We start from the raw sequence: 20691 nt of genomic DNA, 5'->3' as shown, positions 1-20691 counted from the left end.
AGCTCGTATGTGCTCTGCAGGCTGTTTGCACAGGGTTGCACTCCTGAGGGTCGGGGGGGGAGCTGGCTCGGTGCCGGAACTGCCCCAAGGCAGTGAAGTTCAGCAGATGGAAAGTTTGTCCACACAGAACAGAAGCATAGGGAAGGGGACACTGCATCCTGGGATGCTGGAGAACTGCAGCTTGGGTGGCTTATCTGCAGGGAGTGGCCACACATTGATGGAACACGAGTTGGGCAACAGATCAGTGATAAACCTGCCCTGTGGGGGTGTAACTTTAAGCTGCCTAAAGTGTTCTTAAAAGTAGTTTTAGGTGTTAGTGTGGACAATCCAGGGGTTAAGAGTTCCAGGAGATGCCTAAAATTAATGTGTAATAAAGCCCTAAACCATCCCAGCTAAGCCTTTTTCCAATTGCACTTGAAAAAGACCAGGGATGGGCATGCCACAACTTTTCTAGATAGCCTCTTCAAATACTTGACCACCCTCATAGTCAGGAAGTTCTTAAACTTCAACTTAATTTTCTCTGCTGCAGTTTGAAGCCATTACTCCTAGTTCTGTCCATCACGGGCAGAGATAAGTCTATCTCCATCTTCTTTATAATCGGCCTTCAGGTTTTAGAAGACAACAAATCCCTCTTTCAGTCTTCCCTTCTCCTGACTAAACATTCCTAGTTCTTTCAGCCTTTCCTCATAAATGAGTCATTTTACTCATTTACTCAGGCTCTTTCCAAATTGTCCTCATTCTTTTGAAGTGGCTGGTCCAAAACTGGACAGAGTACTCCAGATGCATCCTTACCAGTATTAAATTGAGCAGAAGAATCTTTTCCATTGATTTACGACACTTTTATTAATACAACTCAGTATGCTGTTGGCTTGTTTTGTAATGAGCACACTCTTGGCTCATATTCAGCTTTTGGCCTATTGTAACCCCTCTCTGTAGGGTTTTTCTTTCCTTCTTCCTTCTCTGCAGTACTGTATTTGTGCATGTAATTATTTTATCCCAAGGGCAGAATTTTGCACTTGTCCTTGCTGAATCTCATCTGATCAATTGTGGACCATTTCTCCAGTGTATTCAAGTTATTTTGGACCTTAGCCCTGTCCTTCAGAGTGTCTGCAATTCCACCCAACTTGGTATCATGTGCAAATTCACTAACTATTCATTCAATCCCATTGTCCAAATGAAGATATTAAATGATACTAACACAAGACAGACCTTGGGGACTCTGTTTCATACCTCCTCCTATCTAGACATTTAGTCATTGAGGACTACTCATTGATCAAGATGATTCAACCAGTGATGTACCCATGTTACTGTACTTCCATGTAGTCTGTATTACCTTATCTTGTTAATGAGAATATTGTAGGAGACTGTGTCCAAAGCCTTGCAAAAAGTCAAAGTGTATCATATTCCTGCTGTCCCCCTCCGTGGAGCCTGTCACTTTATCACTGAAGGAAATCAAGCTGGTCAGGCATCCTTAATTGTGTATTCATATCCATTTTCATATGCATCACAGCTGCTGCAAGTTTCTTAAGTATCAGACTGTTGTACATGTCATCAAGCAAGATAACAAAGTTGCTTAAAGAATTCCTGTACTTTGCAAGCTTATGTATTACAGCAGGGCTGTCCAACTTTTCAGTATCCAAGGGCTGCATGCCGCAGGGCCCACATCTGCATGGGCCACAGGCTTCCCTGGGGCCACGTAATGCACAGGTTCCCCTGCTCGCCCACTGCATGCCTTCTTGTTGTGCGGGCTTTCCCCTGCTCCACTACAGCATGACCCTCCACATCGTGGACTTCACTGCCTTGCCCTCCCACCTTGCAGAGGTCTTTTTTGCTCTCCACCCTCCATGCACTTCCCCTGCCACATGGGCCTCCCTTTTCCCTCTCCCCCCTGTCACTGCTGCGTGGTCTCCCTTGTGCTCACTTACAACATATCAGCTCAAGCTCCCACTGCCACCATGTAGGCTCCTCTGTCTTGCAGGGCCTGGATTCCAGAGCTCCAGGCTACCTAGACACAGGGACAGGAAGTCAAAGCCAGAGGAGGGAGGGGAAGCCAGGAGGCTCTGTTAGCAGCAGCTACGAGGGCAATACTGTCAGGTGGGAGCAGCACCTGAGAGTATTTATATCATTGGACAGCCCTGGACTACAGGATGTCTTGATTTTATTTTCCAGAATCTTTCTTCTGGCTTCATCTACCAGAGGAGAAAAAAGACTGAGTATTTAATTTAGTTGTTCAAACTCCTGACCACATAGGATAGTTCCTTTCATTGTGTCCTTTAATGCTGTGTCCTGTCTAATTCTAAATTTTTCTCAAGTGATGTTCTTTCTATGTCTTCTAGTCAGTCCTACTATCAGCAAACATTTCCTAACTTTCAACCTAAATTTCTCTTTTCTTAATTTCCCATTATTACTTTTAATTACAGTACGTGCTGTGTTGTGGCATAACTTCTTTCTCTCTACATATGCACTTATCAGATGTTTGATGGCTATTGTGTTTCCTTTTCATCTTTGACCAAACTCTACAAAATATGCTGTCTTAATTTTTCTTCTTATGATACAGTTGGCCCTTCCAGATTACTAAGAATTATTGTTTGTTAAAAGGTTTCTGGTATGAAGGCATCTAGAGCTAGATACAGTATTTCAAAAGCGGACTTTGACCAAAGCAACTAGAGGAATGATACAATGTCCCTACTTTATTACTTGTTCCTCTGTGTAACAAGTGAAAGTTCCTTGGTCTTTTTTTTGCTGCTGTGTCTCATTTACTGGAAATACATAGTTAATTTGCTTTGCAGTATCTCGTTTTCTTCATTATTCCTGTCTAGCCTTTCTTGTACTGATTATCTTTGTTTCAGATTATTTTTCCCAGGTGCTGGCACTGGCATTTTCCAAGCCAACTTTGATTTTATTTGCTCCCCATACTTTAACCTTTGTGAGCTCTTTCCCAATAGCTTAAGTGTTTATGGTACCTTGTAGTTTTATTATAATAACAGTTTTCATTAATGTGTCCATTGTCAATTAAAAAATAAAGTTGTTAGAAAAGACAAGCATAATATTAATTCATTTACCGTCTCTTTAGTTGTCCTTCCCCAGCTCTATCATAGGTCTTACAGAACTTTTGACTTTTAAAAAGCAATGCTCTTTGTCTAAAAGCCAGGCTGAAAGCTGTTTTCATGTTCATCTTGTTCATGGATGAAACAGAATACAGATATGAAACAAATGGAAACAGTTGTCGGCAGTGGAATCCCAAGGTTGTCAGGGAAAATATGTTCTCTTCCTTGTACAAAGAAGCAGTGATCTTTGCATAGTAGAATCCAGTCAAAGATGTAAGACTGCAGCCAGTTCTGTGGAACTTGTGTCCTTTTCAGTGATTGTCTGACCAGTCCTCAAGGTGACTCAAATCACACCTTGGGTATCCAATTGTTTGTTCTTCTGTCAACAGTGTGTGAAAGAGAGGTTTCATTTGAGAGTTTCTGGTATGACCATATAGAATGTTTTGGTAATAAAGGATGTTAAGAAACCCATGTCAAGTTATATGCTTACTTCTGTACTGGTAAGATAGCAGAAACATATGCTTCTGGGAGAAAAAGAGAGAAATACTGCTGTTGAGATGCCAGGCAAATTTTTCATAAGGATATTGCTGGTTTAGGTCTGTAATGTCATGGGAAGTGGGCACCTGGTCTACAGCAGGTAACGAGTGAAAACAAAAATGTTGTTTCTTTTTTCTGGGCTCAGAAGTCTCTGAGTAATATGTTGACTATGAAGGAGAAACAGTTTTCAAGATTACAGCTTCAAAAGTGGTTAGTGTGAGCTTCCAGAGTTTATGTTTTCGCCTGTGAATAGTTGCAGAAGAAAAGCGTCTTTTGTGAAATCTAATAGACGTTGCAATATACTGGTTGGGATATTATATTGGAGAGATTTGGAGAGATTTCAGTTAGGTGGTTGGTTGTTTCTAGGTTGTTTTATCCCATTTTTCATTAGGGGACAGCCATTTCTGCAAGCCACCTGGAGGAACTGGAATGAGCTGAACAGGGAAACAGCAGATAGATTATACTGAAGGTGAGTTGCTTCCGTTTATAAACTAGGACAGGACCCAATTGTCATGAGTCTGAGAAAGTTGTGGGTTACATAATAAAGCTTACTGAAGATACAGAAGGAAAAGCAGCAGACTGTCTTTATCCCCCACCCCTGGAAGAAGGGGAGAGCTAAAAATGAGGGGTGAGATGGGTATTTATTTTTACACAGGTTGTTCTTTGAAAACATATTTTGCCCTGTGTGTTTAAAGTTTCTCAGCATGGGCAGTATCTTCTATGCTTTGGGCAGAAGTTGAGCATCAAACAATTTCTGTTTTTAAATAAATACTGTACAACTCTGTTCTTATGTTGTGCAAGGAAAGGCCTTGTTATAGGGCTTGATCATTGATCAAGTGCTGTGAGCAGCCCAAGCTTTCCTTAAAGCCTGTCAGGCTAGTAATAGTCAGTAGAGCTGTATGAAGCTTCAATCCCTGATTCAATATGGCAGAGATTCAGCCCCATTTGGTAGCCGAATCTCTGAATCCGAATCAAATCAGAGGACCCTTTAATCTCTCTGAATCGAATCAGGACCCCCCAAATTGATTCAGAAAGAGTCAGTGATTTGGACATAGAGACAGCTTTAAATGTTTTTTCTCCATACCTCTAGATAGCAGTGCTGCAATGCTGGAGTGCATGGAGCATCTCGCAGAAGCAGGGGGGTTCCCTAGCGCACTCAGTAGCAGATCCAGAAGTGGACCAGAAGCACTTCCAGTTCACTTCTGGGTCTGCTGGGGAGCGTGCAGGGGGGGCCCCCCATGCCCTCCCAGCTCAGTGACTGGTGCCTCTTTAGTCTGGGAGGGGCACCCAGGGTCCCCCTGTGGCCTATCGCTGAGCCGGGGAGAGTGTGAGGGGGTCCCCAGCGCACTCCCCAGCAGACCTGGAAGTCGATCAGAAGTACTTCCGGTCCACTTCTGGGTTCTCTGCCGAGCGTGTAGAGGTTGCCCCACCCCCGCACTCCTGTGGGACGCTCCATGTGCCCCAGCATTACAGCAATCATGAGGCATGCCTGCTACCTAAAGGCATGTAGAAAAAACTTTTAAAGCTGTGCCTGTGTCTGAATCACTGATTCTCTAAATCAGCATCGAATCTTCAGATTCGGACAATCCGAGTCGAGGACAGTGATCCGAATCAACGAAGCAAATTACTGTCCCTGATTCAGGCTGAATTTGAATCAAATAGGGCCCACTTTGCACACCCCTAATACTCAGCACCCTGATGGCTCCAGCCCTGTAACATATGTATGCAGAATAGAAGGATAGGCTGTGAATGCCTGAACTAAGAATGTAATGTAATCTTGACGTTACCCAGATGTCAGATGAGTTTTAAAGTTTTTGTTGTAGTTTAGTGGCTTTGCATTTAATACAATAATAGGAGTGTCCTTGGAACACCCGGGTCCCTGACAGATTTTAAAATGATGGCACAATTGGATTCCAAGGAATTTTATGCCACATCCCAAGCATTGTGTTTCCTGTAGGCCAGACATGCATGGCAGGAAGTGTGATGTTTGGGATGGGGCATGGATTGCCTCTTGTCCCAGTCATGCCACTGCTGAGCTGTCCCCAGCCCAATCCTGAAGACTGGGTAGGGAGTGAACCTATCCTGGACCCCTGTGTTACTTTAGGTAGGCCACTTAGGGTATGTCTTCATTGCAAAGGTAACTTGTGGAATCAGCATCCTTGTCTGAAGGTAGTTTAACTCTTGGGTGAGCAGCCACACGTCAAAGCCATACCCAAGTTACTGTGTCTTTTCCAATGCTGTGCAAACCTTTTTGTGTTGCTAGGGGTTTTGTGATTGTATCCTGTGGTTCTCTGTGCTGCAGTAAGCTAAGTCATTTTGATTCTTTCCCAGTGAATTATGGGAGAACTCTGGGCCTTATGGGAAGTCACTAGAGGACACACAGCACTCAAGTGGTTTAACCTTAGTTCTTACTGTAAAGAGGATATGTGCCAGCCCAAGGCAAAGCCTCTTTTAGGGTTTAGCTTACAGTTCTAAACCAGTCAGCTAGCCTGAACTGAAATCATCATTAAACTTGGGGAAAAACATTTTTTGTGTGGATGGGGGAGGACTTCAGAGGCAACACCCAACTAAGAGCTTAGGTTAATGCTGTAATATTTTCTTTTTACCTTAAAGAAAATACACTTTCATTATTTTACTTTCTTAGTACACTTCTAATTTCTCTATGTATCATATCATTGTCAAACGATGATACCTCTTTTATCCCACTTTTGACTATATTTCCTTTTCAAACCCCAGTCCTGCCCAGAAGTGTGTGTGGATGGGATGTGCTACCCATGCTGATTGCAATTTAGGATTGAAGCTCTAGGTTGTAAACTCTTTGGAAACTGTCTTCGCTGTACTTCTGGAGTGCCAGATACTGTAGGACCTTGATGATGGTACAGGCCTGTAGTCTAATTAATAAGAGATGCTTTTCTCAATGTTCTTAACAAACACATCCATTTAGAGCATTGTTGGAAGATGTTGGACTTCTCAGAAATAGATATATTTATGCTGAAACAAAACATGGGCATTTTAATGATAAAATTATAGTAATGGCACAAGTGGAGGAAGATAAATTGTAATGGAAATTGGAATTCAGCCTTGAGGTCAGTTCAGCCCTGACACATGTTAATTAGAAAAATAAGTGTCTAAGATATTTTTTCCATAAAATTTGGCACTGAAAGAAAACATGATGGTGTGTAGTATGCAACAGACATTTTATTGTTTGGAAATGGGATAGACACAATATTGTCACAATTGATCCTTCAAAAACTCATGAAGCAGGCCTTCAAATTTTTCATCTGTCTCTTAAGATCTTACAATCCATTTCTTCAAGATTTTTTCTGCAATCATAGAGGCTTGAAACTTTTTTTAAAGAAAGCTGAAAACCACAAAACCCTAAGGAGCTGAAGATTGTGAAATACATCAGGTACTGTGTGCATCACAACAAAATCTCAACAGTTGGCAGCACTACATGTATCTCTCACTTGTGTCTTTATCACATATGAGTAATGAAGTCATTGCAGACCCATGATACACAACATTACAGCATCATGTTATCTCTCACTCTGCATCTTGTCTGTACCTCTCTGTCTGTGTTCTAAGAAAATACATATATACAAACTCAAGAAAATATCTGTATATTTTAAACAGGCTAAAAGTGTATAAAGAGAAGTGAAGGAAGGTTTGTTTCTCTGAATACCTCCTCAAAGTCCTAACTTAAAAATATAAAACCATAAACTAAAAGAAGCATATAAGTATCATCTCCAAGGAACTGTTAGTCATTTTTTATTACAGAAGATAATAGAATTACCTGCTGTCCCAGGATCTTGGCTCGTTTTCCTTCTATGCCAAGTGGTTGCTGGGATTTGACAAGTGATTGATTTGGTTTCAAAGGGTGCCTGAATTGCACAAAGTGTTCTCCATATTAGAAAAGACACGGTCATTTTTTTTTCACAAGTTTCAAGATTGATTGCCTTCTGTAAGTATTGTAAATTAGTTTGTTTGCTATTTCTTTTCTCTGGATTGCAGTAACTGGTGTTATTAGCTGAAGGACAAGTTTTCCAGTGGATCGGAAAGATAGCCTTTTAAATGCTTATCCTTTTTGTTTTTTGTTGTTTTTGTTTTAAACAACTGTACAGAACTGGAAGTGAGATGGGTAGACAGCTACTTTCCGTTTACTCACCCTTCTTTTGAGATGGAGATCAAGTACCAAGGAGAATGGATAGAGATCTTGGGCTGCGGGGTCATGGAGCAACAGCTAGTTAACTCAGGTATGGAAACTTCTCTGCTTCATTGACATCTCTATTAGCAGGCACTTCCAGCACAATCAGTTTCACAATCTGGAATGCCCCCTTTTCCCTCACTGCACACAGATACATCTCTGTTACAAACAGGCGGCAGTAGCAGACAGGTTTCAGATGGAATGCAGACGCTGCACAACTGTGTTTTGAGAGCAACAAGTTAATCAATGAGCAAGAGCCTGAAAACTTGAAACTGTAATTTTTATGGAACCATGAAGTTGCAGGGTGCACGTGCAGGAAGGATAGAACTTTAATTTTAAAAGATAAGCTAAATTAATTAAGTCACGTTTTCTTGTCTTGCTATGGAAGTCTGCACTCATACAGCTATGATTAAAAATGGCATTAGCAAACTACGCACACTAATATTTAGAACAGAAGATTCCAAACCTTTCATTGTACCAAAAGACTCTGGCACATTTGATAGTACTTTGGTTAATGTCTTTCTATGTGTTATTTCTTTATACTGATTGTCATATGCATTAAAAGTAACACCATGTGACTGACCTGGAATTTCAGAGAGCTATTCAGTCACCAGATATGAATTATCCTCTAATGTTTACCAAAAGCAACTAATAATGGAAAAGAGAGACACTGATATTTCTTTCCAACTATTTTCAGTCTTGATGGGCTTAGGTCTCGGAAGGGCTGAAATCTTGTAGGCGCATTTGAATAAATGGCAATGTATGACATTCTGCACTTCTGAAAATCAAGCTCATAGAATCACAGAAATCACAGGCTATCACAGAAAAGTAGAGTTTGAAGGGACCTCAGGAAGTCTTCTGGTGCAACTCTACCCCAGGATGATTATTCATCTCCCAAACATCCTAGGGAAGTGTTTGTCTAACCTGCTCATGTGTCTTCCATTGTTATATTCATTTGGTTCTGTCATGTTTCCATAAGCAATTGTAGTTACAGTACACTCCAAATTCTTTTTGTTGGCTTCAGAATCAGGTAGCTGGAAGGGCTACAATTGTAAATATTTAAATAAATATTTTTAAAAGATTCTGTTATTTTGATACAGCATAATTCTTAACTAGGTCTCCAGTGTGCGACATTGACCTTCAAAGGTGTGACAAGAATCCAAGTGAGCAATTTTTGAAGGGCCCAAACTCTTCTCTCATTGTTTCTCTGCATCGTGTGAAAATCACAGTTCACCAATCACAGTTTTACTATCATTCATTAGGCATTCTGCAGTAATACAGTACTTAACTAACACACACTGCATCAAATAGTATGACTTAATTGAAGTCTCGGGGTATGTCTGCACAGTCGCCAACATGATTAGGCTAATTTAGTTTAAAATAACATTGAAGAAGAGCAGCTTTGAGAAACTAGGGTTGCCAGCTCAGGTTCAACCCCAAGCTCCCTTATAGGCCTTAACTGAAACTAACCTGAAGTTTCCTTGGTGTTACTGCAGTTTAACCCAAGTTAAAAAATATTCATTTTTGCAGTATCTACACCACTCCTAGACAAAAATAGATTTAAATTAAGGATGATTTTTCTCTCCTGATGCTAGAAACATATTGACACCATTAATGGTTATGGCGTATAAACAAAAATAGGCTAATGCATTTGAATTTCATTCAAAGAAAATGAAAAAGAGGAGACCAGTGCTTGACTTTGTTTGACAAAATAGTTGAGACAAAGGATATTTTATTTTCATATTTCTCAGAGGATAGTACAAACAAGAGGGAAAATATAAGCAGCAAGTACAAAACTTGACCACATATATGATTTCTTCAGTTAAATATGCTGGAAGACTAGAGATTCATTTTGGATTTGAAGAGTCTTATTGTTTGGTGGTGATTCATGATACAGTAGGCTTCCAGATTCCATCCTGCAGCCCCAATTTCAGATTGCGTAGAATTAATTTACCAAATAGAAAGGACCAGTATTAGCACTAGTATGAAATGCATGCCAACCTCTGCACTACCAGGAAGGTAGTATTGATTTCTTTTGTTGCATAGTTAGTGATAAAATATATAAGACCTTACAACATATTCAACTTTTACAAAAACAAATGGACTTCCAAATTGTTGTTTGTTTACTAAAAATGTGTGTTGTAATGTTGCATGTGATACTCTATCCAGGTAGTAGTAGCTATTGTCCTATTCTCGTAAATCCCAATATGACCCTAGAATGTCAACTCGTCTATGATGAAGCCAAGGTTATGAGTATTATTTGAATGACTAAATTCTCAGAATTTATTGTAGGAAGAAACTTCCCAGAACCACAATTAAAAATCCTAAAGTACTACCCTGACACTGATCTCTCTTTGTCTCTAAAAAGGGTAAAGATCCAAACCATTCCTTTGACCTAAGTTCCTGGCAGGACTTGGAGTTTACATCCTACACCAGGCAGGAGTAGTTTTTTAATAGCTCTTTATCCTCCTCTGTAAGGTGTTTCTTGCTTCTCTATTACTTATGATCAGTGCTCTGTTTATTACTCTGCCCATGTGCTTTGTGTTGAAGACACTGGGGAAGAGAGCAGTTTGCAGGATATAACTGCATTGGTGTCAATTCTGTAGTACTATCATTGCATCCCAAAACCAAAGAAAACTGGTAATAATTCCTTGTTATCTTAATCTGGCATAAGCCAACGAACAGACAAGTCTTCAGCAGCCTGGGTAATGAGCTCCCAGTCTTCAGCAGCCTGGGTAATGAGCTCCCAGTTTTCAGGTGTCTTTTCATATGTGCCTCAAAACTTCACTTGGAATATAATACATACACCTGTCCACTATGATACATACAGTCTCCTCTCTAGGAGACTACATTTATCTTTGATTATAGATTTGATAGACAACAGGAAGTTGACTACTCTAAAACCATAACATCTCCTTGAAAAAACATGAAATTAAAACTTTCTACCAGTTCATCTTACTGTAAAAACTGCTAATTCAGAATCTCTAGAAAATAGTCTAGAAATCATCTTGGTATGATTGAATGAAAAGAACAATATTATTCAATTATAATGACTAACCTAGAATTTAGGGAACATCTCAATTGGTTGTCTTTGTGTAGTAGTTCACAGGGCAAATGCTGAAAGATGCTTTTCACACTAGTTAGTGACATTAGAGTTACATTATGACACATTGTCACAGAGAATGCTGCAGCCGAATGGACATAAGCTGAATGTCAAATCGTTCTTGCGGTAGAAGTTTTGGAAGGTTTGTTTAAGCTCATTTTCCTGAAATATGTTTTGTTTTGTGATCTCTACATATATCTTTGTTATACTAATAGGGTCAAAAGATCTAACGAGGTAAATAATTAACAGAAACTCTTTTGTCATTTATTCTTGTATGTACCAAAACGCTTATAGCATCTTTTAAGATGTGTTTAATGGCTGTGAGTGGTAAACATGCCTGGTATTTAACATGTATTTAAGATTTAAGTATGTAGTGATGTTGCCCTGTGAGATTTGTGTGTTTTCTTCCATGAAAAAGGAATTGTAAGGCCTCAAATCCATCCACCCCATTTAATAACTTTATAAAAAGTACTTGTTTGTGAGACTGCCAAAAGCTTCTAGTGCAAGTTGCTTTTGCTCATAAATTTGCCATATCTACCATGAGGATGCTTCAGGCTGGATGATTTTTACATAGTTGTTTGTCTTATATATAGATAATATGTGTGTATGTATATGTGTGCGTGTGTGTGTGTGTGTGTGTGTGTGTGTGTGTGTGTATATATAAAAAATTATCTAGTCTGAGGGATCTTCAAAGATTCTTAAAAATGCCCTTTAGGCATCAGTCTCCTTCACACTGTGTAACAAAAGTTCTTACTGATGGAACTTGGAAAAAACGAAACAGTACTTCACATATGAAATTTCTGAGGGTATGGACAGACATTTGTTTCTAGTGCTACAAAGTGCTTTGGGGACATAGTGTTATGGGGGACATACAGGCATTCCCAGCCTCTAGCTGGAAAGAGATAAAGTTGCTTCAAAAAGTGAGCTCTCCACATAGGGAACAATAGGAGGCTGTGCCTTGGGTTCCCCTGCCCACAGGGAAGCCTGGTGATCACTGACACCCTGCCCTCCTGTCAGGGAAGGGGGCAGGGTATCGGGTGATCAGCCAGCAACTGCTGAAAAAGCATGGCCCCCATTGCCTGCAGAAATAGCAGGGACTAGGAGAGCTGGAACTGCTAGTAACACTGCTAAAGCTCCAGCTCTTGCCTAGGCTCTTGCATTGGTGGTAGGAAATCCCGCTCCATCACCTTTAATTGTAGCTCTACTGAAAAGTTCCTTTTTGAAAGAGGTAATGCTTTGTAGTGCTTTCTTCATCTTTATAACGATACAACAGCTTGAATGGCTGCATGCTTGCTTTTTGTAGTGATACATGGGTATATTTTGAGCTACAACTGTAGCACCTGCCCGTGGCCTGAACTGAAGTCAGATTACTTTCTTTATCATATTTAGGATTTTATTAATGCCATATCTTACTGTTCCAGCTTCACATACGTAATGCCCCTGGCATATATTACATTTGTCACATGTGATCCTCACATACAACGTGCAACACATGTTTGCCAGGGGCCTAAGATATTAGGGAAAACTCTACCAGAGTTCTACAGACAAGTTCTAAATTATTGCCAGAGTGGCGGAGTGAAGTAACAGGGATAGTTTAGTCTTCATATACCCATTTAAACACTTTTCTCTGTATTGAGATCAATATGATGGTCTATTGAGAAGGCACCTGGATCCAAAATATAAACCCTGAAGGATACGGGGTAGTACTTTGGCCTGTATTGTCACCAGCATTGTTGAATATTTAAAACAAAATAGCAGTTTGGAGAGTATGGTGCCAGACTTTGTTGTCTGCTGTTTTTTTTAGAGGTGATAAAAAAGCCAAATCCACAGCATATTCATGTGCTGCAGAGATTTGTTTAAATTGTTTAGAAAATTGTTACTACTCTAAAGGAACAGAGGATTGCAAGGAATGTAGTTACAGGGTCTCTGAAGGCTGAAAGTGGTGACGCAAAACTTTAGGAATTATTTACTGTAGTGCAAAGTGGGAGGCTGAGAGAGAAGGAAATTCAGTGTCATAATCTAATACTCACATAAACATAACATTTCAGTTTTTTCTCTGTCATTTATTTTCTAATCCTAAAGCTACATATTTATACATGATTAAATATGATTTTTTTAAAAATCTAAAATGTAATGTGATGTAGAGGTAGAGTACTATTGTTAACAATCAAATATGGGAAATAAAGTATTAAAACTTTAAATTCAACAGTAAACTCCTATGGGTAGAGACTGTTTTTTGCTCTTTGTTGTACAGAGCTTGATACAGTGAGGTCCTGGTCTATGATTTAGGTCCCATGTGCTAGCACAATACCACAACTAAATTATAAAACTACAATTAAACAACAGGTTAGATGGATAGTGTGGTAGTTACAGTATTGATCTGGATTCTGTTCTCCCACAGATTTGTGTGGCCATGGTCATGTCACAGAAGCGTTAGCTTCATAGTACAGGGCAGTCCTGTGCAGAGATAATCTACTTTAGCTCTGGGTGTACTAGCTCCAACCTGGAAATAGGATAGCTGTTAGAGTGGTGAGCCATGCAGATCCAGAAGTTCTGCTAAGAAACTTCAGATGTGGGAGCTAGCATGCTCAGAGCTCATGCATAACTGTCTTCCATTGAATGGAGAGGTAGTTAGCCACGTTAGTCTAAAGCCAGGAAGAAGGCAGGGTAGATTTTCCCCCTGTGGATTAATTTAATCAAAGAAATATAGCATAAGTTTTCATGAACCTGAGCTCACTTCTTGGGCTCATGAGAGCTTATGGTATTTATATCTTTGATTTAGTCTATAATAGTGATTCTCAATCAATGTGCTGAGGCACCCTGGGATGCTGCTGGATCCTTTGAAGGGATGTGAGGAGGTAAGTAGACAAACTAAAGCAGATAAGCCCATTTTAGGCTTAGTCCTGCCTGGACAATCCCACACCACTACTGCCCAAACCCTGTGTAATGAGGTAAGCACTGTAAAATATAAATTAGTTTTTGAAATCAAGTCCCACTTAATTCACAAAAGTTACAGAAGGGTGCCTTAAGTCCAGTGAGAGGTGCCTTGAGTCCAAAAAGTTTGAGAATCACTGGTCTATACAGTTCAAATCCAGTCTGCCTTCTACTGCATAGGCATATTTTTAACCTTTTTGTGCTCCTGTTCCCAGATCTATATTTAGTCATTTAAAAATGCCCTGATTTTCAGAGTTTCTGATCTTCCCTTATCTATTGCTTAGCATTTCCAAAGATGTGGGCAGTCAGGGTCTTGCCCTCTGCTGATTAAAATCAATCCCAAAATTCCTGCTGACTTGAATTGTGGAGGATTAAGTCCCTGTTTACTGGCTAAAGAATGAATTTCTGTGCCAAGCTTTAGGAACCATAGTTTGATGTTTTTGTCACTTCCTAATCCTTCAACTCCCCCTTCCCCCCCCCCCAAAAAAAAAAAAAAAAAAGATTTTGCTGAAAGTGAGGCTTGATAGCACTCCATCCTTCTAAAGGTCACTATTGTGATTTATGTTAAAAATATAGTTAAAGCTCACTGTTTTATCATCAATTCTTGCAAAACTTGGGTTTTCTTACATGTTCATGCATGCATGCATCCCACCCACACACACACACCTGCCCATCCATCTATGATTTTTAAGCTTACACTCCTGAGTTTGGTGGAGTGAGAGCCTGACTTGTGACTTTTTTTGGTAGTGCTTGGGATGGTATGTTCTGCAACTACTAATTCTAATGTATGGAAACAATGATACGATGGCTGCAAGATTTAAATGTTTGGGATCACTGGAATGATGGTGTGGGACTAGCTGAAAAATGTTCCCAGCTCTGGGTGGGAAGTCCCATTTCACAACCTGGTTTCTGAACCATGAGTGTAGCTGTTTATAAGCTGGTCATGGGGTATGAGTTGACAGGACTTGCTGCTGTATGTTCCTGTTCAGCTTTCTGATTCCAGTAGCGGTATTGGCATTGTTATGGTCCTTGGTAGGCTATTGTTCTACTTTCCAGGTAGAAGGTGAACGCAGTGATGATGCTAGGAAGGGGCCTGGGAAAACAAATGTCACTTCCTCATGTGAAAAGTGGAGAGCTTTCTTGTGACTTGAGTCTGGGCCAATCTTGAGGTCTTTGACAAAGATGTGGAGGACCTGTTTGTGTATAATATGCATTCACTTGTTTTGGAGGTTAAAGCTTGCCTGCAGTGCTGAGAGTCTGAAGTCAAAGTGAAAACATTTTCCTGACAATTGAGTGTTCAGTCAGCCTATGCTTGTTTATCCCTAAGATTTTGACTAAAGATTGACAATCTTGTCAAAATACTTTGTTCATAGATGTGGAGAAACACAGAAGGTTGCTTGCAACACCTAATTTCACTCAAGCGAGCTGGTTTCTCAATGCAAGGATTTTAAAGATGAAAACACATTTACCACAAAGTATAGTATGAGGTGAAAGTAAGATGCTGTTCCTTAAGATGCCTGTTTGTTTTGTTTGGAAACACATTTCCAGTTTAGCTGCAATACTTAATTTCAGAACCTGAAGTGTTACTGAGCCCAGTGCTGCCATCTTCAGCACAATAATGTTTTTAACACAGAGAACCTTTTTGCCTGTATCATTCTAAAAGAGTTGTCATCTTTTTATTCGTTACAGATTTTAACACCTGCTTTCCAAAGGAAAGTGACAATTTCAAGTCCTTAACCCTTCAGCAGTGTTAGGTTTTCTCCTCCGATGTGTCTAAACTGTACCATACTTACCGTGCAGCAAACTTGTAGCTAATGGAAAAACCTTGTTAACATTAACTTGTAGGCAACATTTTTTACTTGTTTAATTTATGAATTCACTCTAGATCAAATTTTAGAGAGAGAGGTTTTACATTCATATATCAAGCAGCAGGGTGTTTTTGAGGAAAGGGAAATTTAATCTCTCTTATCCAGGACCTTATTTCTATTCAGGTCGTGCCTCATAAATTACATAAAAATGTTTTAGCAGATGGTACATATGGTCTAACTAGAATGCACACCCAGTATTTTCCACCTATACTAACCACCCATTGAGTAGTACCTCTTCAGGAAACTTGAAATATGAACATAATGTACGGTGGTAAGTGTAATATAGTTACGAAGTGCAGTTTTACTGAATCTTTAAGGTGAAATTAGGGTCATACATGCATGTCAATTGTTTGAATGAAGATTACCTTCTAAGAACATTTGTTATAACTGCTGTAGTGTTATGCTGACATGTTGTACTTTTCAAGTGAGGCACACAAAGTACTTTAACTTTAAGCTTCAGTGGGCATGTGTACACATTCATTAATGTGCCATAATTACGGCACATTAAGATTAGCACCTCTGGTTACAAGTACTAACTTAATGCACTGTAATTGACATTACTATGCAGTAGCACCAATGCACACTTTTTTCGAGATGCTGCTGCACCCTAGACTAATTTTGCAGTGCATTAGCATGGTTTTTGCAGGCTGCGATAATGCTCAGCAGAATTAGTCTATTGCATCTTTAGCGTCTCATGTAGATGCACCCAGTGGCATCTGTCATAAGCCTTTTGGCAGAAAAATCTGTTCTTATTCAGTAACTCTTTTGTCTTGGATAATTACCTGGTTCACATCACCTTAGTGTCTGTACACGCCAATCTTTAATGTATTTATTCTCACAATCTCCCTGTGAAGTAGGAAAGTGCTATAAACTGAGGCAGGTAGACTGTTTCTATTTTAGGACTTGCCCAAGGTTACACAAAAAAGTCTGTAGTAAGGAAACACATTGAACATAAGTTTCCCAAGCCCTAACCTGGTGTCCTGATGATTTTGAACCATATTTTGGTTCAACCAGTTTTGAAGAATTTTGAACCATAATTTTGCAAGTGAGAGTGGGAACAGGTTTTTGTTTTGTTTTATTTTGTTTCAGATGCAAGTAAAGGTATCCAGGAGTTGTATCCTGTATCTGGATGTGATTCTTAGAACTGGGCAAATCTCAGTGATATTCCAAGTTCAAAAGTTAGTTGCTGGTGAAATTTTACTTTAATCAACTATAGTCAGTGTTTACCAAGAAGCTTAAAATGTTGGAGGATGTCCTGGTGGACTTGGTCCTAAGTGTGAAAAGTTCAGATGAGTTGTTCACAGGTGCCTAATAAATATAGTTAATGTCTCTATGGTCCATGCTATCACATAGATACTTCCTTCAAACTTGGGTGTATGTGGTACTTTGTGGAGTATGTGCATTCACAAAGGGCAGCAGAGCCAGATTTGACAGGTTTAAAAAAAAAAAGCAATTTTCTTTCTTCTCGATCCTCCCAACAGAGAGAGGAAATTAACTTAAGGAAATTTATTCCCCACAGCTGGATGGAGCAGATTGTCCATTGGTTTTTGCTTTTTCTTTCTCGTGGACCAAGCTGAAGGGAATCATGGCTTGTTAAATTGGGTGAAGGGTACAGTAAGAGTGAAACAGAAAAGATGCTGCTCAAGTCTCTGGATGCAGTATTTTATTTTTTATTGCTATCCACTTTTATGTTACCCATGGCTATAGCCTTAAGCCCAATACATGCACAATGTATTATAAAGTTATGTTTGGCTTTTCCTTCTCTACTCTCCTCCTTTATCTTATAAAGATAATTTGTTTGTTGCCTTTTTTCTTAATTTACTGTTCTATTTTTAAACTTATTTTTCATCCAGAAGTAACCCGTGCAATTTGTGAAAGGTTTCTTTCTGATTTTATTACCTCTGACAGATTCATTATGTATGTTGGAGTTGGTACTTTTTAAAAAAAGAATTAATATGACCTTATTTCCCATCTGTATGTTTGTACAGAATGAACAAATATTGTGTTACATTTTATGACAATTCAATTATACCTATGTCTGAAACAAACATGTTATTTGTTTGCTGGGGTTATCTGGGAAAGAGGCTGTGGAAGGGATGGTTGGTACAGGATTGAGTTCTAAGTAAATAGCTATTATAGAGCATGAAAGGCCATTTGAATTTGTGACTCCAAGTGAGCTTATGTGGTTAGTTCCTAAATTGCCAGCTGCATCGTAGGTCGGTTCTCTCAATGGAGTTAGAGGATGCATCTTCCATGGTGAAAGATTTCATTTTCCTTTGGAATGTATGCTCCAGATCTTCAGGATTTTATTCTGACTTTATTTACTCCTTCCCGCAATGTCCCTGAAAAGTGTTACCTCAGAGGAAGGCTAATTAGAGTGGTTTTCTGAGGACATGATGCAAGATGACTTCTTCCCAAGGGGTGAAGAGGAGACTTTCTGATTCCTGACACTAGGCTAACTAGTAATATCTGTTTGAAATTTTAAAGTGAGTAGAAGTGTCTATAGTAAAATTTTGCCTAGTGAGATATTACACATCTGTCACAGGCTTTTGTTGCTCACATTTTCCCTCATTTTGGAAATGAAGAAAAGAAAATAAAGATTAGTACTTCAGTATGACTTGTCTTCCTGGGATCCAGAAGGAGGATGAAAGTATCATATATGGGAGAAGGCTAAATAACATTTGATATAATTTATTAAGCCATTTTAAAGTAAAAGAAGGCAATAACTTTAATAATCTTGAATAACAACAACTTCTGTCACTGAAATTGTATTTCCTTTGTTTTATTTATGTGAATAAGAATATTTCCTAATCAAGTCTTTTACTTACTGTGCTGTAATATCCTGAGCACTTGGAATGTAACAGGATAATTTATACAGTTCTTTAAACTATTCTTCTCCCAGTTCTTCTGTTCTTATTTATAAGGGTTCTAGTTTTTAACTAACCAGTAACTGAGGCTCACATAGACAGGTCCAGGAAATTAAAAAGGGCGGGACGGGAGCAGTGACTGATGCTGCAGGGGTGGTTACACACCTGACTCCCAGCCATTCCCACTCCTCAACCTGAGGGGCAAACTATGCTGGGGGAGGAGAAGCCAGAGATTTTTTAAAGTCCCTGATTCAGGTAAGAATCCCTTCCCACCTCACTTTCAGCCCTGCCTTCTCTTCCATCCTCAGTGGCCACCTCCTCTCCCCTCCTGCGCTGCCCTCCCTTCTCTAATTATACTTCTTGGTGCAGGAAAAAGTTGGGGAGATCTGCCTGCCACTGCAGATGTCCCAGCTGCTCCTGCCATGCTTCAGCTGGTGCTGCAGGGGACAGAAGCAGCAGTGGGCAGGGGAGGTGGGAATATGGGGTAGAAGAGGTGGTTCTGAGCATGGAGGGGAAGCGAGGGGGTGCTGAGAGCAGAGCAGAGGATTTTGACCTGTTTCAGGGACTTAAAGTTCCTGGTTGCTGCTCCTGTGGTGTGATGTGAAAAGGAGTGAGACTGTGCCACTGTACACCCCTCTTCCTCTCGTCCTCCCACCCCCGAGATCCATCCCTGTATGACAAGAATGAATTTTCTCATAAGATTGGGGAATTTTGCCTGTTTTTATATTGGGCATTAGTATCCATTTTTATTGTTCCTAGGATGCTTATGAGGGTTAGCTAAGTTAGGATGGATAGGAGACCTTATTTAGGTGTGTCTTTCCCTATTCCTGGCTCTGTAGCCTTACACTCAATTTAAATCCAGCCTAAATCTGGACAGTATGCTGCTAGATGGCAGAAGCAAACTTGATTTCTTAGCTTTCCTGAACCTATCATATGTATTCCATTCTTGCCTCTCAGTCTTTTTTTGTTTGCAGATTAACTATGTGAGCATAGTTTTCCTATATGTTTCTTTAGCAGCTGAGTGGTTCGCAGTCTACCTCTGTTTGACTGTGGCCTGCATTGAGAGTGTGACAGAATAGGAATGGTGTTCTAGAGGTCCTTTTTGACAACCAGAGTAGGGTTCCATGTTGTTTTGAACTCTTGCTTGGTTTGGTATAAGTGCAGAGTAAGTTGGCTTCAAGTTTAGCTTTTTTGAGTAAGTTTCAGTTTGAAATTTTGTATAGATTTAACCTTCAGGGGTTTGGGTTGCTGATATTTAGGCCTTGCAATCATGGAAGCCTGGTTTATCAGGATTAGAGACAATACAGGTGGTAAAATGTGTAGGAACACCTGGCTTGTCCTGTGAATTAATATCTTAATGTTGATGTATTTTCAGAAAGGGAGGAAGGGTCTGAAGTAGGTTTGCTATTTTGATGCTTGCTGGAGCTGGGGGACAGCTGTTCTACATTGAAAAGCAGAGCTAGACAGGCCAAATGAATTATTACTAAAGTTTTTTTTCTTGAATACAGATAAATTAATGAAATTTGCCAGTTACTATTAATATGCAAAGATATTTTCAACAAATATAATAATGATTATTTATGAATAGATGTAAAAATGCATCTCCATCATGAACAGATCTGAAGTAATAGATTATGCAATCAGATGTTTATATAAAGAACATTGATAAGTACAATCTTCATTACTGTAATGTAGTTATGAGAAATATTTATATATAATAATATGCATAATCTAGAAGCAAAGCCACTACAATATTTTTGTGGCTATTTCATATTTTTTTAATAGTTTTCTTGAAAGGTTGCCCAAATATCTTGGAAATTCCCAGATTTTCAGGAAACATATTTTCAAGGCTCTTACTGTTAAGAAACACAAGCTGGTTGACATAATTCTGACCTCATTTGGTAACTTTTGGGTTAGGGCAGATATTCAAAAAGCCTAAGCCCAAATTGATTTAATCTTTGCCAGTTAGTCTAACCTGCAAAGCTTGAACCGATTTGGAGGTAGATAGACATTCCATTTTCATTCCAGAAATGCAGGCCAGGCCCACAGTGGCTCAGGCTAGAAGTCGGGGGCGCTAGAGCAGCCCTCCATTCCCTTCCACATTGCTGAGCTGAGGGGGAGTATGGCCAAC

The 20691-nt window shown here is 39.6% G+C and overlaps 1 protein-coding gene across 4 annotated transcripts in view; it reads left to right on the top strand.

Annotated features, from left to right (window-relative positions):
- FARS2 (phenylalanyl-tRNA synthetase 2, mitochondrial) overlaps positions 1 to 20691 on the top strand; it is a 423711-nt gene that overhangs the window by 134172 nt on the left and 268848 nt on the right. For all 4 annotated transcript variants that reach the window (XM_090039337.1, XM_090039340.1, XM_090039339.1 and 1 more), the window contains one exon: positions 7706 to 7837. In XM_090039337.1, coding sequence (XP_089895463.1) covers positions 7706 to 7837 — 132 coding nt within the window. The remainder of the gene's footprint in view (positions 1 to 7705; positions 7838 to 20691) is intronic.

This window comes from Crocodylus siamensis, chromosome 3 (genome assembly GCF_052110815.1).
Source record: "Crocodylus siamensis isolate JL-2025a chromosome 3, ASM5211081v1, whole genome shotgun sequence".
Lineage (NCBI taxonomy): Eukaryota > Metazoa > Chordata > Crocodylia > Crocodylidae > Crocodylus > Crocodylus siamensis.
The sequence above is the reverse complement of the archived record's forward strand: the minus strand, read 5'-3'. Positions and strand labels throughout refer to the sequence as shown.